Here is a 15,217-nt window from a genome sequence, read left to right on the forward strand (position 1 = left end):
CAGGATGGAGGGGACCCCTGGGGCCAGCAGGCTTGCCTTGGCTTCTGTGCAGGGCTTTGCATTCTGCCCAGCTGCCAGCCTCCGGGCCAGGAGCCGTGAGCCTCCCCCACTCCTCCAACACCCTTCCCCTCCAGGTGCCCCATCCGGGTGCTCCGGGCAGAGCGGGCTAGGCGCTCACACTAACGCATCTGTTTCAGGTCCATGCGGAAGCATTGGGACATGTGTGGCCTCTAACTACTCTCTTCTCTCTCCCCTGCATGGCGCTGCTCTGTGCCAGGACCCTGCTCTGGACATGAACGGCAGCCTGGCGGCACCCAGCCCCAGCCCCGAGGCGAGGGCCGGCCCGGGCACCCCAGGCACCCCGGAGCTCAGGCCCACCTTTAGCCCTGCCTTCTCCCAGCCCTGCGCCTTCTCCTCACTTACGGAGGCTTCCGACCCCGGCCCTCCACGGGCCAGCCCGGAAGGGGCCCGGGACCCACTGGGCCCAAAAGTCCTACGGGGCTCGAGCCAGCCGAGGCAGTATAACAACCCCATTGGCCTGTACTCGGCAGAGACCCTGAGGGAGATGGCTCAGATGTACCAGATGAGCCTCCGAGGGAAGGCCTTGGGTGCCGGACTCCCAGGAGGGTAGGTAACGGGCATGCAGCTCACCAGTGGTGGTCTGGGGCCACCTGGGTCCTCGGTGCTTGGCAGAGTCCTGGTCAGGTGGTCAGAGCAAGCAGCTGGCCCCAATCCAGCCAGGCCCGGGAGGCAGTGCAAGCTCAGAGCAATGCAAGCAATGATCCTACCGACGTTTGCCTTGAGCTGAGCAGGTCATTGTTTCACATGACCACCTTGGGTGACATGTCAGATTTTGCAGAGGAGGAAACTGAGGCTCAGAGAAGGTTAAGTCATGGTCCAGTTGTCCAGCTGTTAAGTGGCTAAGCCAGGCCTGAGTGCAGGAGACTCTGACTTCCAAAACTTTCACACCAGGCCACCATCTTCAGGAGCTACGGGGCAAGGAGACAGGCTCGTCCCTGCCCCTCTGGGAGCACTGAGGCAGGAGCAGAGAAGGGTTATAGAGGGGGAAGGGCAAGGGCAAGTTCTCTGGGACTGGGGGTAGTCTGGGAAGGCTGCCTAGAGGAGGCAGTGCCTGAGCTGTGTATGGAGAGACTCAGCAATGGTGGGAGGGGAGTGGGCTTGCAGGACTGACCCTGGCCAGGGTGGGGCAACAGGGAAGCAGGCCCCCAAGGAGAAAAGGGCTGGGAGAAGAACAGCAGCCATGTCCCCCACAGTCTAGCTGCTGGGACTCTACAAGCACAGAGTTAGGACAAGGAACCAGGACATCGTGGAGGGGGCTGAGGAAAGGGAGCCCCCACACTGAGCATGTATTAGCTTCCAAGCACTTCATACTTGCTATCTGATTTTAACTTCTCCTATTGCCCCGCACAGTCGGCACAATTATCTCTGGGTGCTAAAGGCAGAGTAGGCTGATTTAGGCACTAGAGCCTAATGGTTCAGGCTCTTCATTTGTACGGTGGAGGAATCACACCGTCCCGTCTCAGGATTCGGGGGAGGATAAAGAAGACAGCACGTGTAAAGCATTGGGTTCTGTTCTGTGATGACTCACTGCATGGCACCTGGGATCGTCACTGCCCGCTGTCGCCAGCTAGTGTGCAGAAGAGTCATAGGCGGGACCTGGCCAGTCCGACCCAAGCCCACACCTTCCCTTTGCCCTTATTGCAGAAAGCACCTGTGCCCCACCAGGTCACTGCTTCCTAGAGATCTCCAGCCTCCCCAGCTCCTCTGCTCTTTCTGGGGTCCTGAGTGGAGCTGGGCCTCCCCGACCAAGGTGGCAGAGCCATATATACCCTCCGGGGTTTTCCAGGAAAGGGCTTTTGTCAGAAAACTCAGGGAATGGTAGAACACAGATGGCCTCCTTGCCCCACCTCTGTTGGGCTGTAGGTCTTCCTGGTACTTTCTGGGACTGGCCCCAGGTGGGGAGGTTGGCCTCTGGTGGCCTGGGACACCCAGGAGGACCACCTGCAGTGATGACCAGTGGCTCCCTTTACTGAGCCTTTACTCTGGGCCTCTGGACTGGGGGCCAGTTAACAGTCCGTGTGCTTTAACTCTCAGGAACTCTATCTAACACAACTCTCTCAACAATTCCAGAAGTGGGCTTTATTTCACCCATCATACAGCTGGAAAATAGAAGCTCAGAGAGGATGAGTAATTTGCCCAAGGTCACACAGCTAGTAAGTGGCAGACAAGGCTGGTACCCAGGTCAGCCTGACTCCACCCTGCATTCCCTATCTACCTGCTCAGGGAAGTCAGAAGCCAGCCCCATCCCTACTTCCCATGTCTCTTGAGGTGCCCTCCTGTTGGCTGGCACAGGGGCAGGACCTGACAAATATGTAAATCATTACCTGACACTCAGAGCAGCAGAGTCCAACAGTTTCCTCCAAGGGACAATAGGCTGGGGGAGGGAGTGCCCTGGGTGCTTCATACAAAGTAAAAGCTGATGCTGCTGTCCCAGGGCAGTGTTGGCAGGAGAGGCTGGGGCTTCTAACCTGGGCTAGCCCAGGGCCGCCTCTGCTGCGCCGAGGCCACCACCTTTGCTAAGTGTCTAACTGCTCGCAGGCAGCAGTGTCAGCAAGTGCTAATCCTGGTGTCTGTCCATTGTCCCAAGCTGAGGGCTTAGTCTGCACGGTCCACCTGTGCGGTGAGTACCACCATCTCAATTTAATGAATGAGGAAACAGAGGCTGAGACAGGCGGGTAAGTTGCCCAGAGTCACAGTTCTAGGAAGATGCAAGGTCAGGATTTGAACTCTGTCCTGTCTGGCTCCAAAAGGAAGCCCCTTCCCCCACTCTCTCCCCTGGGCAGCTTGCAGTGCAATTCTTTGGCAGCTTGTATCCTCTGGGGAGGGGTGGACAGGAACAGATGGGGTGCAAGGGCCTGGGCATCTCTGCAGCTCCCTTCTCATCCTCTCTGGGGCTGGCATTGAAAGACAGCATCTCTCAGGCCACTTGGTGTGAGGGCCCCTGGGCAGGCCTCACATCTTGGGCTCATCTTCCCCAAGACCTGGGCACCGGCTCCTCTCGGATATGTGTCTGCTGCAGTCATCCCAGCCCCGGGCCGCAGGGGGGAGAGGGAGGCTGAGCTGGGGGCAGGAATCAAGGCCAAAGAAGGAGCTGGCAGCCCCCACCCCGCCAGGCCGACACTGCCCTCTGCAGGGGCACTGGGCTGGTCGGGGGCAAGAGCTGACCCTGCAGCTGTCAGCACTGGCCAAAAATGGAGAAGGAATGATGCCCCATGCTGGCCCTTTCCTAATATAGCACCACTTGCAGCTATTTTGAGCCTGGGAGGACACAGGGAATTTTATCAGCTCTAAGACAGTAGCGGGTCTGGGGCAGAGCAAGGCCACCACGCGGCTCCCTGGGGCCAGGGATCCCTGACTTTAGCTCAGCTCCCCAGGGTTCTGGCTGTGGGACGACCAGAGCCAGGCCAGCTGAGGCCCAGGCTCCCTGACCCTGAGCCCATGGTGAGCAGATCCAGGAAGGTGGCAGGGTTTGGGGACAGAGCCCACCACGTTCCACACTGTCTCTGTCTCCAGCTTCACACAGGGCCACTGGCCGCAGGGTCTGCCGCCGCAGGGAATATGCATTTAAAGAAACGTGATATAGACAATGCTTCCCCCAAGGAGACCATGCTCCAGGAAGCTGGCTCTCAGATGAGAGTGAGGAGTGGGGTCCCTCCATGGTGTCCAAGCTAGGCTGCCTCGGCTGGGGGCTTTGCTGCAGCAAACCTTGGACTCACATTTCTCCCTGAGCCTCCTTAGTCCTCTTTCCTGCCTCATGGCTAGTCCACAGGCCTTTAGGACTGGTCCCTGGGGACTGCACCACTCACTATCTCTGTACCCCAGGAAGAGAGGCCAGGGCTGCCTGCCCCTCTTCTGGGAGAGAGAGCAGCCGGGAGCTGTGGGTAACCCTGTCGCATACCCCAACCCCCAGCATCACTGCAATGTGGCTCCGGGGGCAGAACTCCAGAGCTGCTCCCGTGGAACAGGGGCAGAGCTGCTATTGGCAGGGAGGCACCTGGGCTGTGGCCCTCTCCGTAGCAGCCACAGCTGGCCCTGTCCCCATTCCCGGCTTCCTCTCCAGGGCCTAGAGCTGGGCTGAATGTGGGGGATTCATGTACATGGTGCAAATGCCCATGAAGATGGACAAGAAAGCCTTTTTCTCTGGCAGAGCTGAGGGCACTGGGGGCCGCCGAGGGGGAAACACTGCTGTGTCAGGGAGTCCCGACTCTGAGCTCTCTCCCCTCCTCACTCCTGACTCTCCCCACCCAGTGCTGTTCTGCCTCCATAATGACCAGTCTGAGGATGGTCCCCGTGCTCACACTGCCCCTGGCAGGAGCCTCGCTCTGATCACCCTGTCTTCTTTGCCCTTCTCTCCTCCCCAGGTGGTAGCCAACTCTCCAGCCAAGTTAGTATCGAAGGACAGCATGTGTGTGCGCTTGTGTGCCGACCCCAGCATGCGTCTGCGAGTCTGGCGTGGACAGCGTGTGCTGCCGGCATGTGTGTGCGTGTGTGCATGTGTGAGTGGGGGTGCATTTGTGCTCCTGGGGGAGCCTGCATGTGTGTGAAGCTGGAGCGTGGAGCGGAGGCGTTCTGGGGGTAGGAGTGGGGGCTCCATTGGATGATTCCAATTTTGACCCCGATTTCCTGCTGTAGCTGCTTAAGACGCGTAGGCTGGCTGGGGGGTGGGGGCGCGCTGCCACCGGGCCTGCGTGAGCCTGAAGACCTTTCTGTCCCGGCGGGACCCCTCAGAAGGGCTGCTCCTGATCTTGTCTTTGCCTGGGGGGCACACCTATCCGTTGGAGGGAAGAGCCTCCCCTGCGTAGAGGCTGGCAGGACACACAGCAAGCTGGACGAAGAGCCCTGGGCCACCTCTGCTCTGAGGAAGAAACTCCTGCACTGAAGCATCCGGAAGAGCAGAGCCGCAGGCCACTGAGGGGGTGGCCTGCAGGACGGGCCCCTTCTTGGAGGAAGGTCGTTGCTCAGAACTCCTGTGGGTGCCCAGTGGGGCTGCTTCTCACCTTCGGGGCGTTTTGGACTCAGCTTGGGCTGCCGCTGCCTCTCACACGTGGCCCAGCGCCTGTCCCTGACCTCCAACCCCTGCTTCCCCTGCTGTGTGTGGAGGAGATCTCTCCATGCCTGGCCCCACCCTGCGCTCCCTGGGGGGCAGCTCGGCTGAGCCAGGCCCTGCAGGGGACCTGGGAAAGCCTCCTGCACCGGGCTCTGCGGAGGGTGCCGAGGATTTTCCCGACCAGACCCAGCCCACCCACAGCCGGGGACCTTGTGTAGCCCGTGTGGGATCAGGGCCGCGGCTTTGGGAGATCTCTCTTGACACCCACCACCAGCAGCCCTTGCCTTGACCGCCCATGTAACCACCTCCTGTTGCCCTTTTCTCCTCCCCCTCCCTGCCCGTCCTCACGCGCCCCTCCCCAGCGCCGACTACCAGGAACGCTTCAACCCCAGCGCCCTGAAGGACTCGGCCCTGTCCACCCACAAGCCCATTGAGGTGAAGGGGCTGGGCGGCAAGGCCACCATCATCCACGCGCAGTACAACACGCCCATCAGCATGTACTCTCAGGACGCCATCATGGACGCCATCGCCGGGCAGGCGCAGGCCCAGGGCAGCGACTTCAGCGGGTAAGCGCCTCCCCTCCTCCACCGTCCTCAGCGCCTCTGCCACACACCGGGGCTCATCGTCCGCAGAGCCCAGGGGACCAGGCCATCAGGACCAGCTTTCCTCCCTCACCCTGGACCTCCCGGGGGCACAGGCCCTTGGAGGGGAGCCAGTCTTCGCCAGGGCCTTCCGGAACGTGGCTGTCCTCTCTTCAGCACCTGTCTCATGGTCAGCCTTAGGAGAAGGGTGGCAAAACGCAGAATATGGTGGTTCCTCAAGGTGCCTTTCACAGCCTCTGCACTTTCCCAGGCTCCGTGACGGGCTGGCTTAGGAAGAGACTTCTGCAATCGTCTTAACAAGGGGCACCTTCTGGAGGCGCCAGGCCTCTCACAGCTAAGCCCTTCTTTGCAGGGGGACGGTGCCGTGTTCTTCCTGCGATGACAGTCAATTCAAATACGTGGCTGGGTTTCTGGTTTGGGAAGGGGCCTGGGTCTAACCACCAGAGATGTCGTTGGCAGTGAGTCCCACCAATGGGCACCTCCCTCCTCCTCTTGGTCCCAGGAAGCCCGGCCTCAGGGCAGTGGGATTTCAGACATCTTGGTTCCTGGAATTTGCCCTTTAGTTATGATTGGGGAATTGGAGGGTTGAGTAGGGAAAGAGTTGGCTGAAAATCGTTTGTGGATGAAAAATGCTAATAGTGTGAACATTAATGGGACGTCTCTCTGCCTCTGTCTTTCTGTCTCTCTCTCTCTCTCTCTGTCTTCCTCCTTGTCTCTCTCTCTCTCTCTTGTCTGTTCTCTCTTTCTTACCACATGCACGTGCACACACACAGTGCCTTACTGTTTTCTACTTGGGAGTATCATAGTGTTGACTTGTGGAACTGGCTGATTATCTCTTTGGGCAACATCTTATCCCTGGGTCAGGATCCCAAACAAGTCAAGACAAAAAGTCTTAAAATGACAGCTGTACTTTTTTTCTGAAGCTAGGAAGACAGATGTTGTAAGAGGGCTAGAGGGGCTGAAAAGTCACAGATAACCCCTACAGTGCTTGGCCTTTCCAGAGCCCAGCCCCTGTGGCCACGGTGTGCATACAGGTTAAGAAGGGCAGGCTCCAGAGGCCAAAGGACGAAGGCTGGTGTGGCCTTCCTGGGCTCTCTGGGCCTGGGGAGCCTGGTGCCCTCTTGGGGCCGCAGTACTGCCTTGGGGCCACCAGGGGGCAGAAGTCACCTGTCCCAGAGCTGCGGGTCTCAAACCCCTCAGGCTTGGGGCTGCTGGCTTTGCATAACTCTGGGCAATGTTGATGTATTTAATTCCATCATTCAAAGCAGAAAATATGACCATGCAAGTTTAAAAACACAGCCATTAGCTCATGTGTACCCAGAAAAACAAGGCTGCCTGACTAAGCTCAAGAGCTAACAGAGATTTCCTGTTAACATTTCTTTGCCTCGTGTGTCCTTGTTGTGCTCTTAAAAGTGGTAGCAGTTGCCAAAGGGAAGTTCAGTGGACAATAATGGAAGAGCTACTCCTCAACTAACTCTTTCCTGCACCTGAGAAGACGGCAATCGTTTGGTTTTACCACTAGGGTATCCATAATTTTTGGAACATGGCACACTATTGATTAATCTAGGCTTCTCAAAGGACCTTTCCCGTCTCCCTCCTGTTCCCATCCCTCCCTTTCCCTTCCCTTGCTGCCTGGAAAGGACCATCCTTTGCCCTTCCTTTTAACGCCGCCACGCTGGGCTGACGCTGCCGTGGTGCCAGTGGGCAGCCCTCTCGGCCATTAATTTCCGCCATTCCTTCCTCGCTGACCGTTTTCTTTTTCTCTTTTCTTCCTCCTTCACCCACCCCACTCCCATAACTCGTTTCTGATCCTAACCCTGCTCTCTTTCGTGCGCCGCCCTCTGCCATCCCATGATGGACGCGCATGGGATGCCCAACTCACGGCTGGGTTTCCTTCTGCTTGGCAGGGCGTCGCCGCTGGCGTAAGTAGAGCACGCAGTGTCTGTCCCGTCGTCCGTCTGTCTGGGTGCAGGATGGTGTGTGGGTTTGGTGGGATGTATCTGAGGACCTGTGGTCAGTCCGCGTGCTCGGTCCACGTTCTTCCTCATACCCACCTCACAGCCAAACGACATCCCCTGCAGCCTGTACAGGCAAGTACTTGACTTTGGGGGTTTGCCCCAAATAATGTCACTGTGGCTGCAGAGTAACGACACTCACACTGCACTGCCCCCAGGCTGGGGTGCATCTCTGTGTTCTTGCCTTGCTTCCGGTGGCTGCCCTTAGCCTTTCCAGTCTGCACTGGGACAGCATAGACCTGAATGTCTGAATCCACACTTGGCTGTGACTCAGGGCTAGAGCGTGGCAAGGTGAACTCTTCGAGGCCACTCCCCAGAATCCTCACGGGAGATGGACCTGCAGGAGCCAGTCCCTGCCACGGCCACCCATGAGAGGTGAAAGATGAATCGGATTTTCGGACAGGGCATAGTGGGGTAAATGCCGGAGGTAACCTTGATGTCGCAGTGACCATGGCATGTTTTCTGTGGCAAGAAGAAGAAGCCAGAAGCGGTCCAGAGCATGGCCTCGAGCCCAGGCCCCCAGGACTGCAGGGCCTGTTTCATCCTCTCCTCGCTTGTTCTCCCTAAGCCTTGGTGTCTTGAAAGGCGCAATAGTCCCTCATCTGACTCCAGCCTCTGTTGCACCAGCAACACGAGTCCCTGGTCTTTGCAGTTTGTGGGAAACGATGCCAGCAATGTTGAGTCCCAAGGACTCACGCCTGGCAGCTTTCTTGAGCCCTTGGAGCTGAGAAAGGCACAGGGGAGCTCCTCATGGGCACGTCCCCGGGAAAAAGCAGCAGTCGCCTCCGGTCTGCTCTCTGGATCCCAAAGCTCCACGTAGGCAGGCTCAAGGGCAGGGCCTGGGCTCGGGGCCACACATTCTGTCTCGCAGGGCACACTCTATTCTCCTTCACTCTCCTCCTGGCAGGCCAGGAGCCAGGACCAGGGACACCAGGTTGTGCCTTCCTTTGTCCATCTCACCCAAAGACCTCAGGAGCCCTTGGGACTCCTCCCCATGCCGGAAATGGCCTCCCCTAGCAAGAGCGAGTTTCCTCCCTCTCCTTCGCTCCTCCCTGGCTGGACCCCAGAGGAGCTGCTGGTCTTCCCCGTCTGATCCCAATCACAGGCTGCCTGTACCTGTAGCTCTCCAGGCCAGGGCAGAGCCTTCAGGGAAATAGGGGAACCTCCACCTAACCTCAATCACCTTTCTCTACCTCTGTGCTTGTAGCCCACCCTGAGCCAAACGTGGGAGACCAGGCCAGTTCTCTGTCCAGCTCCTTGCAGAGAGGGTAGAAGGCATGGGCACTGGAAAGATCCCTCTCCCAGCCAGCCAGCCCTCTGCGGGGAAGGGGGAGGCAGGCAGGAGGATGCTGGCCAGGACGGGTCTGGGCTGGGCCATGTCTCCAGGCACAGAGCATCTGATCTCTGTAAGGCTCCAGTGGGCAGAAGTGGCCTTCCTGAGCCCTTGTGACTGCAGAGAGCCAGATGGGAAGGACAGTAGGCTAGAAGCTGGGAAGCATGGGCTGCAGCTCGATGGGGCCCTACCTGCTGTAACTTGGAGCTAGCCAGCTGGCCTCTCTGGACCTCAGTTTCAGCATCTGTAAGAGGACAGGGCTGGACCAACAGTCTGTCATTGCTGCAAGCTTTGCCTGAGCCCTCCCTAACTGAGAGAGTGGGCTGGGCAGCCTGGATCCTCTGGCCCCCTGGCCGGGGTTAGTGGGCACCAGTAAGGCTTTTGATCGTTGCTGCCCTACAGTCTGATCCGGGCCGGGAGGCACTGGACCCAGGGGGCTCTGGTCCAGGATTCGTTCATTCAGTGAAGAGTTTTGAGCACCTACCATGAGCCAGACTCTGGGAGTCTAAGAGAAGGTCACCAGCAACCCCCCACCAAAAGGCTGTGCTGTCCTGGGGCACAGGGCCAGTGGCCATCTCTGTGGCTCCACTCCCACCTCCCCCAGGCCAGGAACCCCGCTGTCCCTGCGGGCCATGCTGGGGCCACAGGGCCTTGCCGCCTTGTTTCTCACACCACCCCCAGCGGAGTCTGCCTGCTCGCAGCTGAGCCCAGAACCCTCAGCCCTCTTCCAGGGCAGTTGCGGTGTTGGCGGCTCCCTGTTTGCACCCACAGGTGCGAGGAGGGCCCTGAGGAAGCCTCTGGGTCCCCCCAGATGGCCTGTTCTCACCCAGGCCCACACTCAGGGTGTGCTCAGAAAGGTCAAAATTACTTCAAGAAGACCTCTTCTGTTTTCTCCTTCCTTAAAGGGCGTGGGTGGCCGGACGTGGGACACCTTCAGGCCTGGGCCTGGAGTTCACTCTGGGAGGGGCAGACTGGAGGGATCTGAGTCCCCAACCCTCACCGGGACCACCCTGAGCACCGAGGACCCAGGCCGCGCCCGTGTCTTGGGTTCTCAGAGAACAGCGGGTGAAGGCCAGATGGGCACAGAAGAACACGTGGGTGGGGGGTGCTCAGGGGCACAGCGGGCGGGCGGGTTCCAGCCTCGCCCCCGCCCACGCCCCTTCTGCACTGCAGGAGCCTTCCTGTCAAAGACCTCACCGTGGACAGCGCCTCTCCCGTGTACCAGGCTGTGATTAAGAACCAGAACAAGCCGGAAGACGAGGCTGAGTGGGCCCGCCGCTCCTCCAACCTGCAGTCGCGTTCCTTCCGCATCCTGGCCCAGATGACGGGGACAGAATTCAGTGAGTGAGGGCTGCCGAGTGGGCGCAGGGAAGGGAGGTGCTGAGGGCCACGAGGGGTCTGGACTCGGCCGCTCAGTCTTGGGGCCCACGGAAGCCAGGGAGTCCGGAAGCCTTTATGGTTCGTTAGTGGCCGGCAGAGCTCCTGTGGACCCTCGGGCAGGTGGCCAGTGAAGCAGCTTCTGCTCCAAGCCCAACTGTGACAGCCCACAGCAGGCTCATGGGGCAGCCCCTGGGAGAAATGACTGCGTGGGGCTGGGATGAGAGGACCACACAGGCAGCGCCTCTGACCCCTCCCAGCACACTGCCCTTCCTGCCCACAATGACAAGCCGGGGGCAGGAGCTACTGGGGCCTGGCTGCTCGGCAGCTCTTCCCTGCGCTCCCTATCAGTGCCCTGACCAGCTCCTTTCTACCCACAGTGCAAGACCCGGATGAAGAAGCTCTGCGAAGATCAAGGTGAGTGCCTGGACCCAGCTCCATGGCCTTGCCCTCTAGCCCCATCCCACCCGAGCAGCCCCCAGGCCACAGGACTCATGGAAGGAACCTCTCAAATTCATGGATTTGGAAAGCCTGGCCCGAAAAGGGCTCCAGCACACGCTGGCTTGAGGCAGCCGTCCTGGGTCAGGGGTCTCTGTGCCCCAGCCCCAGGCTGCAGGAGGGACGACTCTGGGCTCTCCTGGCTCCTTCCCCGGGCAGGGGGCAGGGCTGCTTTGGCCTTTGCTGGGCTATTGAGAATGAGGGCATCTCTCCCTGTGAGGGCTCTGGGCTGGCCACCTCGCCTGCCCTCTCACCACAGGGCCTGTCCCCCTGTGAGTGTAAAGGCTGGGCACTGGGCAGCAGGCAGACGGGAGGCCATGCAGGCAGACGTGGACGCCTGACCCCTGGACTCACCTGTCCAGGCTTGCATTGAGGTACCAGTTCTGTAAATTGCTCAAAGCACAACAGCACCCAAAAGGAAGACAAGCCCTCGACAGGAGGGGCTTGTGCAGAATTGGGGGTCTCAGGGCATGGTTTCCTGTCAGTGGCAGTTCTGAGGCCACAGCCACTAACCTACCATCATGGCCTGTCAGATGCTCGTAGCCCTGGGCGTGAGGGAGGCATGCTGCCCTGGAACCCCCTGGAACTGACTAGGGCCTTCCATGGTGAGGCGTGGGGCTCAGTGTGATTGTATGTACAGTCCCGGTAGCAAACATGCCATCCGCATGCTCTTCCCAGCACAGTCTGCCTTGGGCCAGCGCTTCCCGTGTCGGCCTCTGTGTGAGGGTCTGGGGTCAGAGGTGCTCTCCCCCTGGGGCCAAGCTTTCTGGACTTGCTAACCAGTGCGTAGTGGTCACAGGACCCGCAGAGTAAGACTCAAGCCAGCTCGGACTTGGTGTAGATTTTCTTTTTGAACCTGTATTTTTGCCAACCCAAGTTGCTCCATTCTTTGGCTGGGCGTCCAGGCCTAAAGTGTGGTCCCCCAGGCCTGCATGGAATGGCATGCGGTTCCAATAGTCCTTAACCCTTCGTGCCTGCAATGCATCTGGAGTCTGAGATGAGATATGTTTGATTTAGCTCAAAAGTTAAGATCCAGCTATGTTAAGTGTGACTGAGCTCTCGGCTGTCCCCTCCTCCTACGCTGCTCCACCCCTACATGCTGTCCCCATATTTGTCCCACCCTCCTCTTTGAAGCCACCCATGTAGATGCTTCCGTGAGCAATGTAGACATTCCCAAAGATTTGACAGAGTGATCTTTACACACCCTAGAGTCAAATGGCCTAAAAATCCCCGGTTCCTTCCACCAAGAGGTCAGGAAGGGACCTTTTTCCTCCCTCCCACGAGACACAGACCGTTGCTTCTCCAGACCCTGCCACCCCCTTCTGGTTACTTCATGCTCTTCTTCCCTTCAGTATGCAGGGTGGTCCCACCAAGCTTGTGCCTCAGTATCCAGACGTCATTAGCAGGGGAAGTATACCATGGAGGTAGATTATAGCGAACTTTTGACTTTTGCGTTTCCCCTGGAATCTCTGCAGGCTCTGCAAAGTTATTGAGTGAGGAGAACACACGGGCAGTATAAAGGGTGGTCCCCAGGCCTCATTCTTAGCCTTCCTCTTCCCTCCTTCCAGAAGCATCTTTTGAGGCTTGTTCTACCTGATCTTGTAGATATGCAAGGGGTGGGTGGGGGTTGTCCTTACTCCAGGGAACTAACCCCACAGGAGCCTTGTTTGGCCCCCAGCAAGAGGCAGCAGGTCTTGAGAACTCTGGTGCAGGGTTCAGAGCCTCTGCCCCAGCTACTGTACGGTTTCATCATGGGAAATCCGGAAAGAGGGCCCAAGAAGAGGCTCCAGCCTGCTTCCTCCCTCAGGCCCAGGCAGCCTCCCTTGGCAGGCGCTGCCCCCCCCATCAGCCCCTCCCTCTGGGTTCTCAGGCCCTGCAGTGGAGGCTCTGGGGCACCGCACAAGACTTCTGCCCAGGGATGGAGGGGCTGCTTTCCCTTTTCGTGACTTTATGTCACTGAATCCCAAGCTGCCAAGTCATAGACCTGGACCGCCCATCCCAGGTCGGTGTGGCAGTTCTGTTTGTGATTAAAGCCTGAGGTTGTGACTGTGGCCCTGGTCACAGCTGGGGCCATTCGAACAGAAGGGAGCATCCTTGTCCCCACTCTGGTCCAGGCTGGTCAGGGCTCTTGCTCCTCGGGGGCCTGAGCCACACTTCCCTCCGTCCCCAATCCCGAGTCGGAAGCTGCACCCTAGATCCTGCTGACCCATCCGTGGCTGAGGGCAACCACTGCCTCCTTCTCCTTCTCCTCCCAAATTAGCATCAGTCCCAGCGAGGATTCCAAGGGTCTCTCCTGAAGGCTGAGCTTCCACAGGGAGGCTTCACTGCAAACCCTGCCGCGTATCTCACCCCGGCAGAGCCTGAGCTTGCCAAGCCTGCGCATGGGGACCGCCTAAGCAGCCTATGCCCGTGCGAAGGTGCTTTCTTTCCCCTTCCTGCTGCTGTGCGGTGAGAAAGTTGCCAGGAACGTCAAGTGAGTAGTGTCAGGCGTTCTGCACCACGCAGGGGCACTGGTGACCTCGAGGACAGGTGCGAATCCACGTGTCAGGCAGACCTTGCCAACTCTCCCCTCACATCTGTCACTGCCATGCCTCCAAGGCCGCCCCCGCAGAGCAGCTCACAGCCCTCCTCTCCTCTCAGGTCCTGGCTCCCGATGGTGTCCCTGGTATCTGGTAGCATGTAGCTTTCCTCTGAGGCTCCAGTGCCTACCTGCTGGGCAGCCCAAGGCAGAGTCTAATCTCCAGGGACCCTGTCTTTACATGGAGGGCTGGTGCCTGAACAGCCCAGGCATTCACTGTGGACTTAGCTGCCTTCCCTAGAAACACCCCGGCACCTTAGCAAACTGTCCAAGCTGCCTTGAACATCAGCTCCTGTCTGCTTCCACGTGGCAGCTTCTCCGGTAGGTGTAGGTGATGCTGTGGCTCCCCAGTTCCCACCTGAGGTAGCTGAAATAGTGCCTCCATCCCACAAGCAGAGCCCTAATCTCAGGCAGGTCACCAGAGCTTCCCTCTGACTTCGGGAAGACACTCCAGGGCCCTGATGGCTTAGAAGTTCGGGTCCGCATTGCACAGCCATGATGGGGGTGGGGGTGGGGGCAAGCCCAGCTCCGTCCTAGGCAAGGCTCAACTCCGCGAGGCCTCTGGATCCCACTGCTCGGGTGTAACCATCCTGGAGGCCCCTAGTGCGTAACCCAGAGTGCCCTGGCCCCGCCTCGTGGCACAACTGCCTATACATGTAGTCCCTGACGCTCACCTGGCTAAAGAACTCTGCATGTCTCCTTCGTCCCAAGTGTTAGGAGCAATGCTGACTTCTAGAGGAGAGTTCCTGGAGGAGTTGAAGGCGAGGGCCGCATCATACCCCGTCCTCAAACAGTGTGGAAATCCCCCCCACGTCCCTTTTCTACCCAGCAGCAGCGGACGCTGAGGCTCACTGGCCCTCCTCCCCTCCTGCTCCCCCGCCGTAGCCCCTCCCCCGGTGTGTCCACGCCCTCTTCCCTCCCTTGAGCATCCGTCAGCACTGCCCCTCACCCCCGCCCCGCTGTCCAGCCGCTGTACTTATGCGCTGGCACAGCACAGGGCCCTCCCGTAGACGGGACCCTGGTAAAAAGGCAGAGACAAAAGTTACCTATGTTTCGTGGATTTTCAGTCCCTGATGTTCAGCCCCACTAGCAAGTTTGAAAACCACAACTGGAGAGCCCAGGACACCCTGGTGTCACCACCTAAGCAGCCCTCATGGGGGTGGAAGGTTTCTTTCTCTCTCTTGCTCTCCTGTCTCTTTCCCTGTCTTCTGAGCCTTCGTCTCCCTGCTCCTTTCTTTGCCTAGCTGAGGATCTCTAAACAACTGCAAGCAGAGCAGTCTCGCTAGACTTGCCAGCTCTTCCAGGACTGTCCCCAACCCTGTCTCTAAGCACTGACAACAAACCGTCACCCAGCCACCGCAGGCCTTGCTAGGACTGATGATTTACAGGCAAACTGGCTGCATCTGATTTGTGTCCCTGTGTCCTGAGTAGTCTCTATGGGATGGTCATGACTGTAATGCTGTCAGCAGGGTTGTGTGGGCCCTGCCACAGGGCCTTTGCTCATGCTGTCTTCACCCCTTCACCCTGACCTCAGAAAGGCAAGTGTGTGGCAAGGGAAGAAGATGTCTAGCGCTTAGATTGTGGTCCTGTCACTGAGTTTCTGTGTAGCTTTAGGCCATTCATGTGACATTTCTGGGCCTCTGTTTCCTCTTGGTATAAGGAAAGTTAGGATTAGGCCAGTGGTTT

General features: G+C 58.8%; 1 protein-coding gene across 10 annotated transcripts in view; it reads left to right on the plus strand.

Annotated features, from left to right (window-relative positions):
• Positions 1-15,217, plus strand: part of LDB3 (LIM domain binding 3) — a 60,184-nt gene that overhangs the window by 12,325 nt on the left and 32,642 nt on the right. For 4 of the 10 annotated variants that reach the window (XM_069460209.1, XM_069460210.1, XM_069460203.1 and 1 more), the window contains 4 exons: positions 4,443-4,465; positions 5,491-5,694; positions 10,252-10,418; positions 10,836-10,872. In XM_069460209.1, coding sequence (XP_069316310.1) covers positions 4,443-4,465; positions 5,491-5,694; positions 10,252-10,418; positions 10,836-10,872 — 431 coding nt within the window. Of the gene's footprint in view, positions 1-277; positions 628-4,442; positions 4,466-5,490; positions 5,695-10,251; positions 10,419-10,835; positions 10,873-15,217 lie in introns of all 10 variants that reach the window. The other 6 variants (XM_069460207.1, XM_069460208.1, XM_069460202.1 and 3 more) reach the window with 2 other exon arrangements.

Source organism: Eulemur rufifrons, chromosome 28 (genome assembly GCF_041146395.1).
Source record: "Eulemur rufifrons isolate Redbay chromosome 28, OSU_ERuf_1, whole genome shotgun sequence".
NCBI classification, from domain to species: Eukaryota; Metazoa; Chordata; class Mammalia; order Primates; family Lemuridae; genus Eulemur; species Eulemur rufifrons.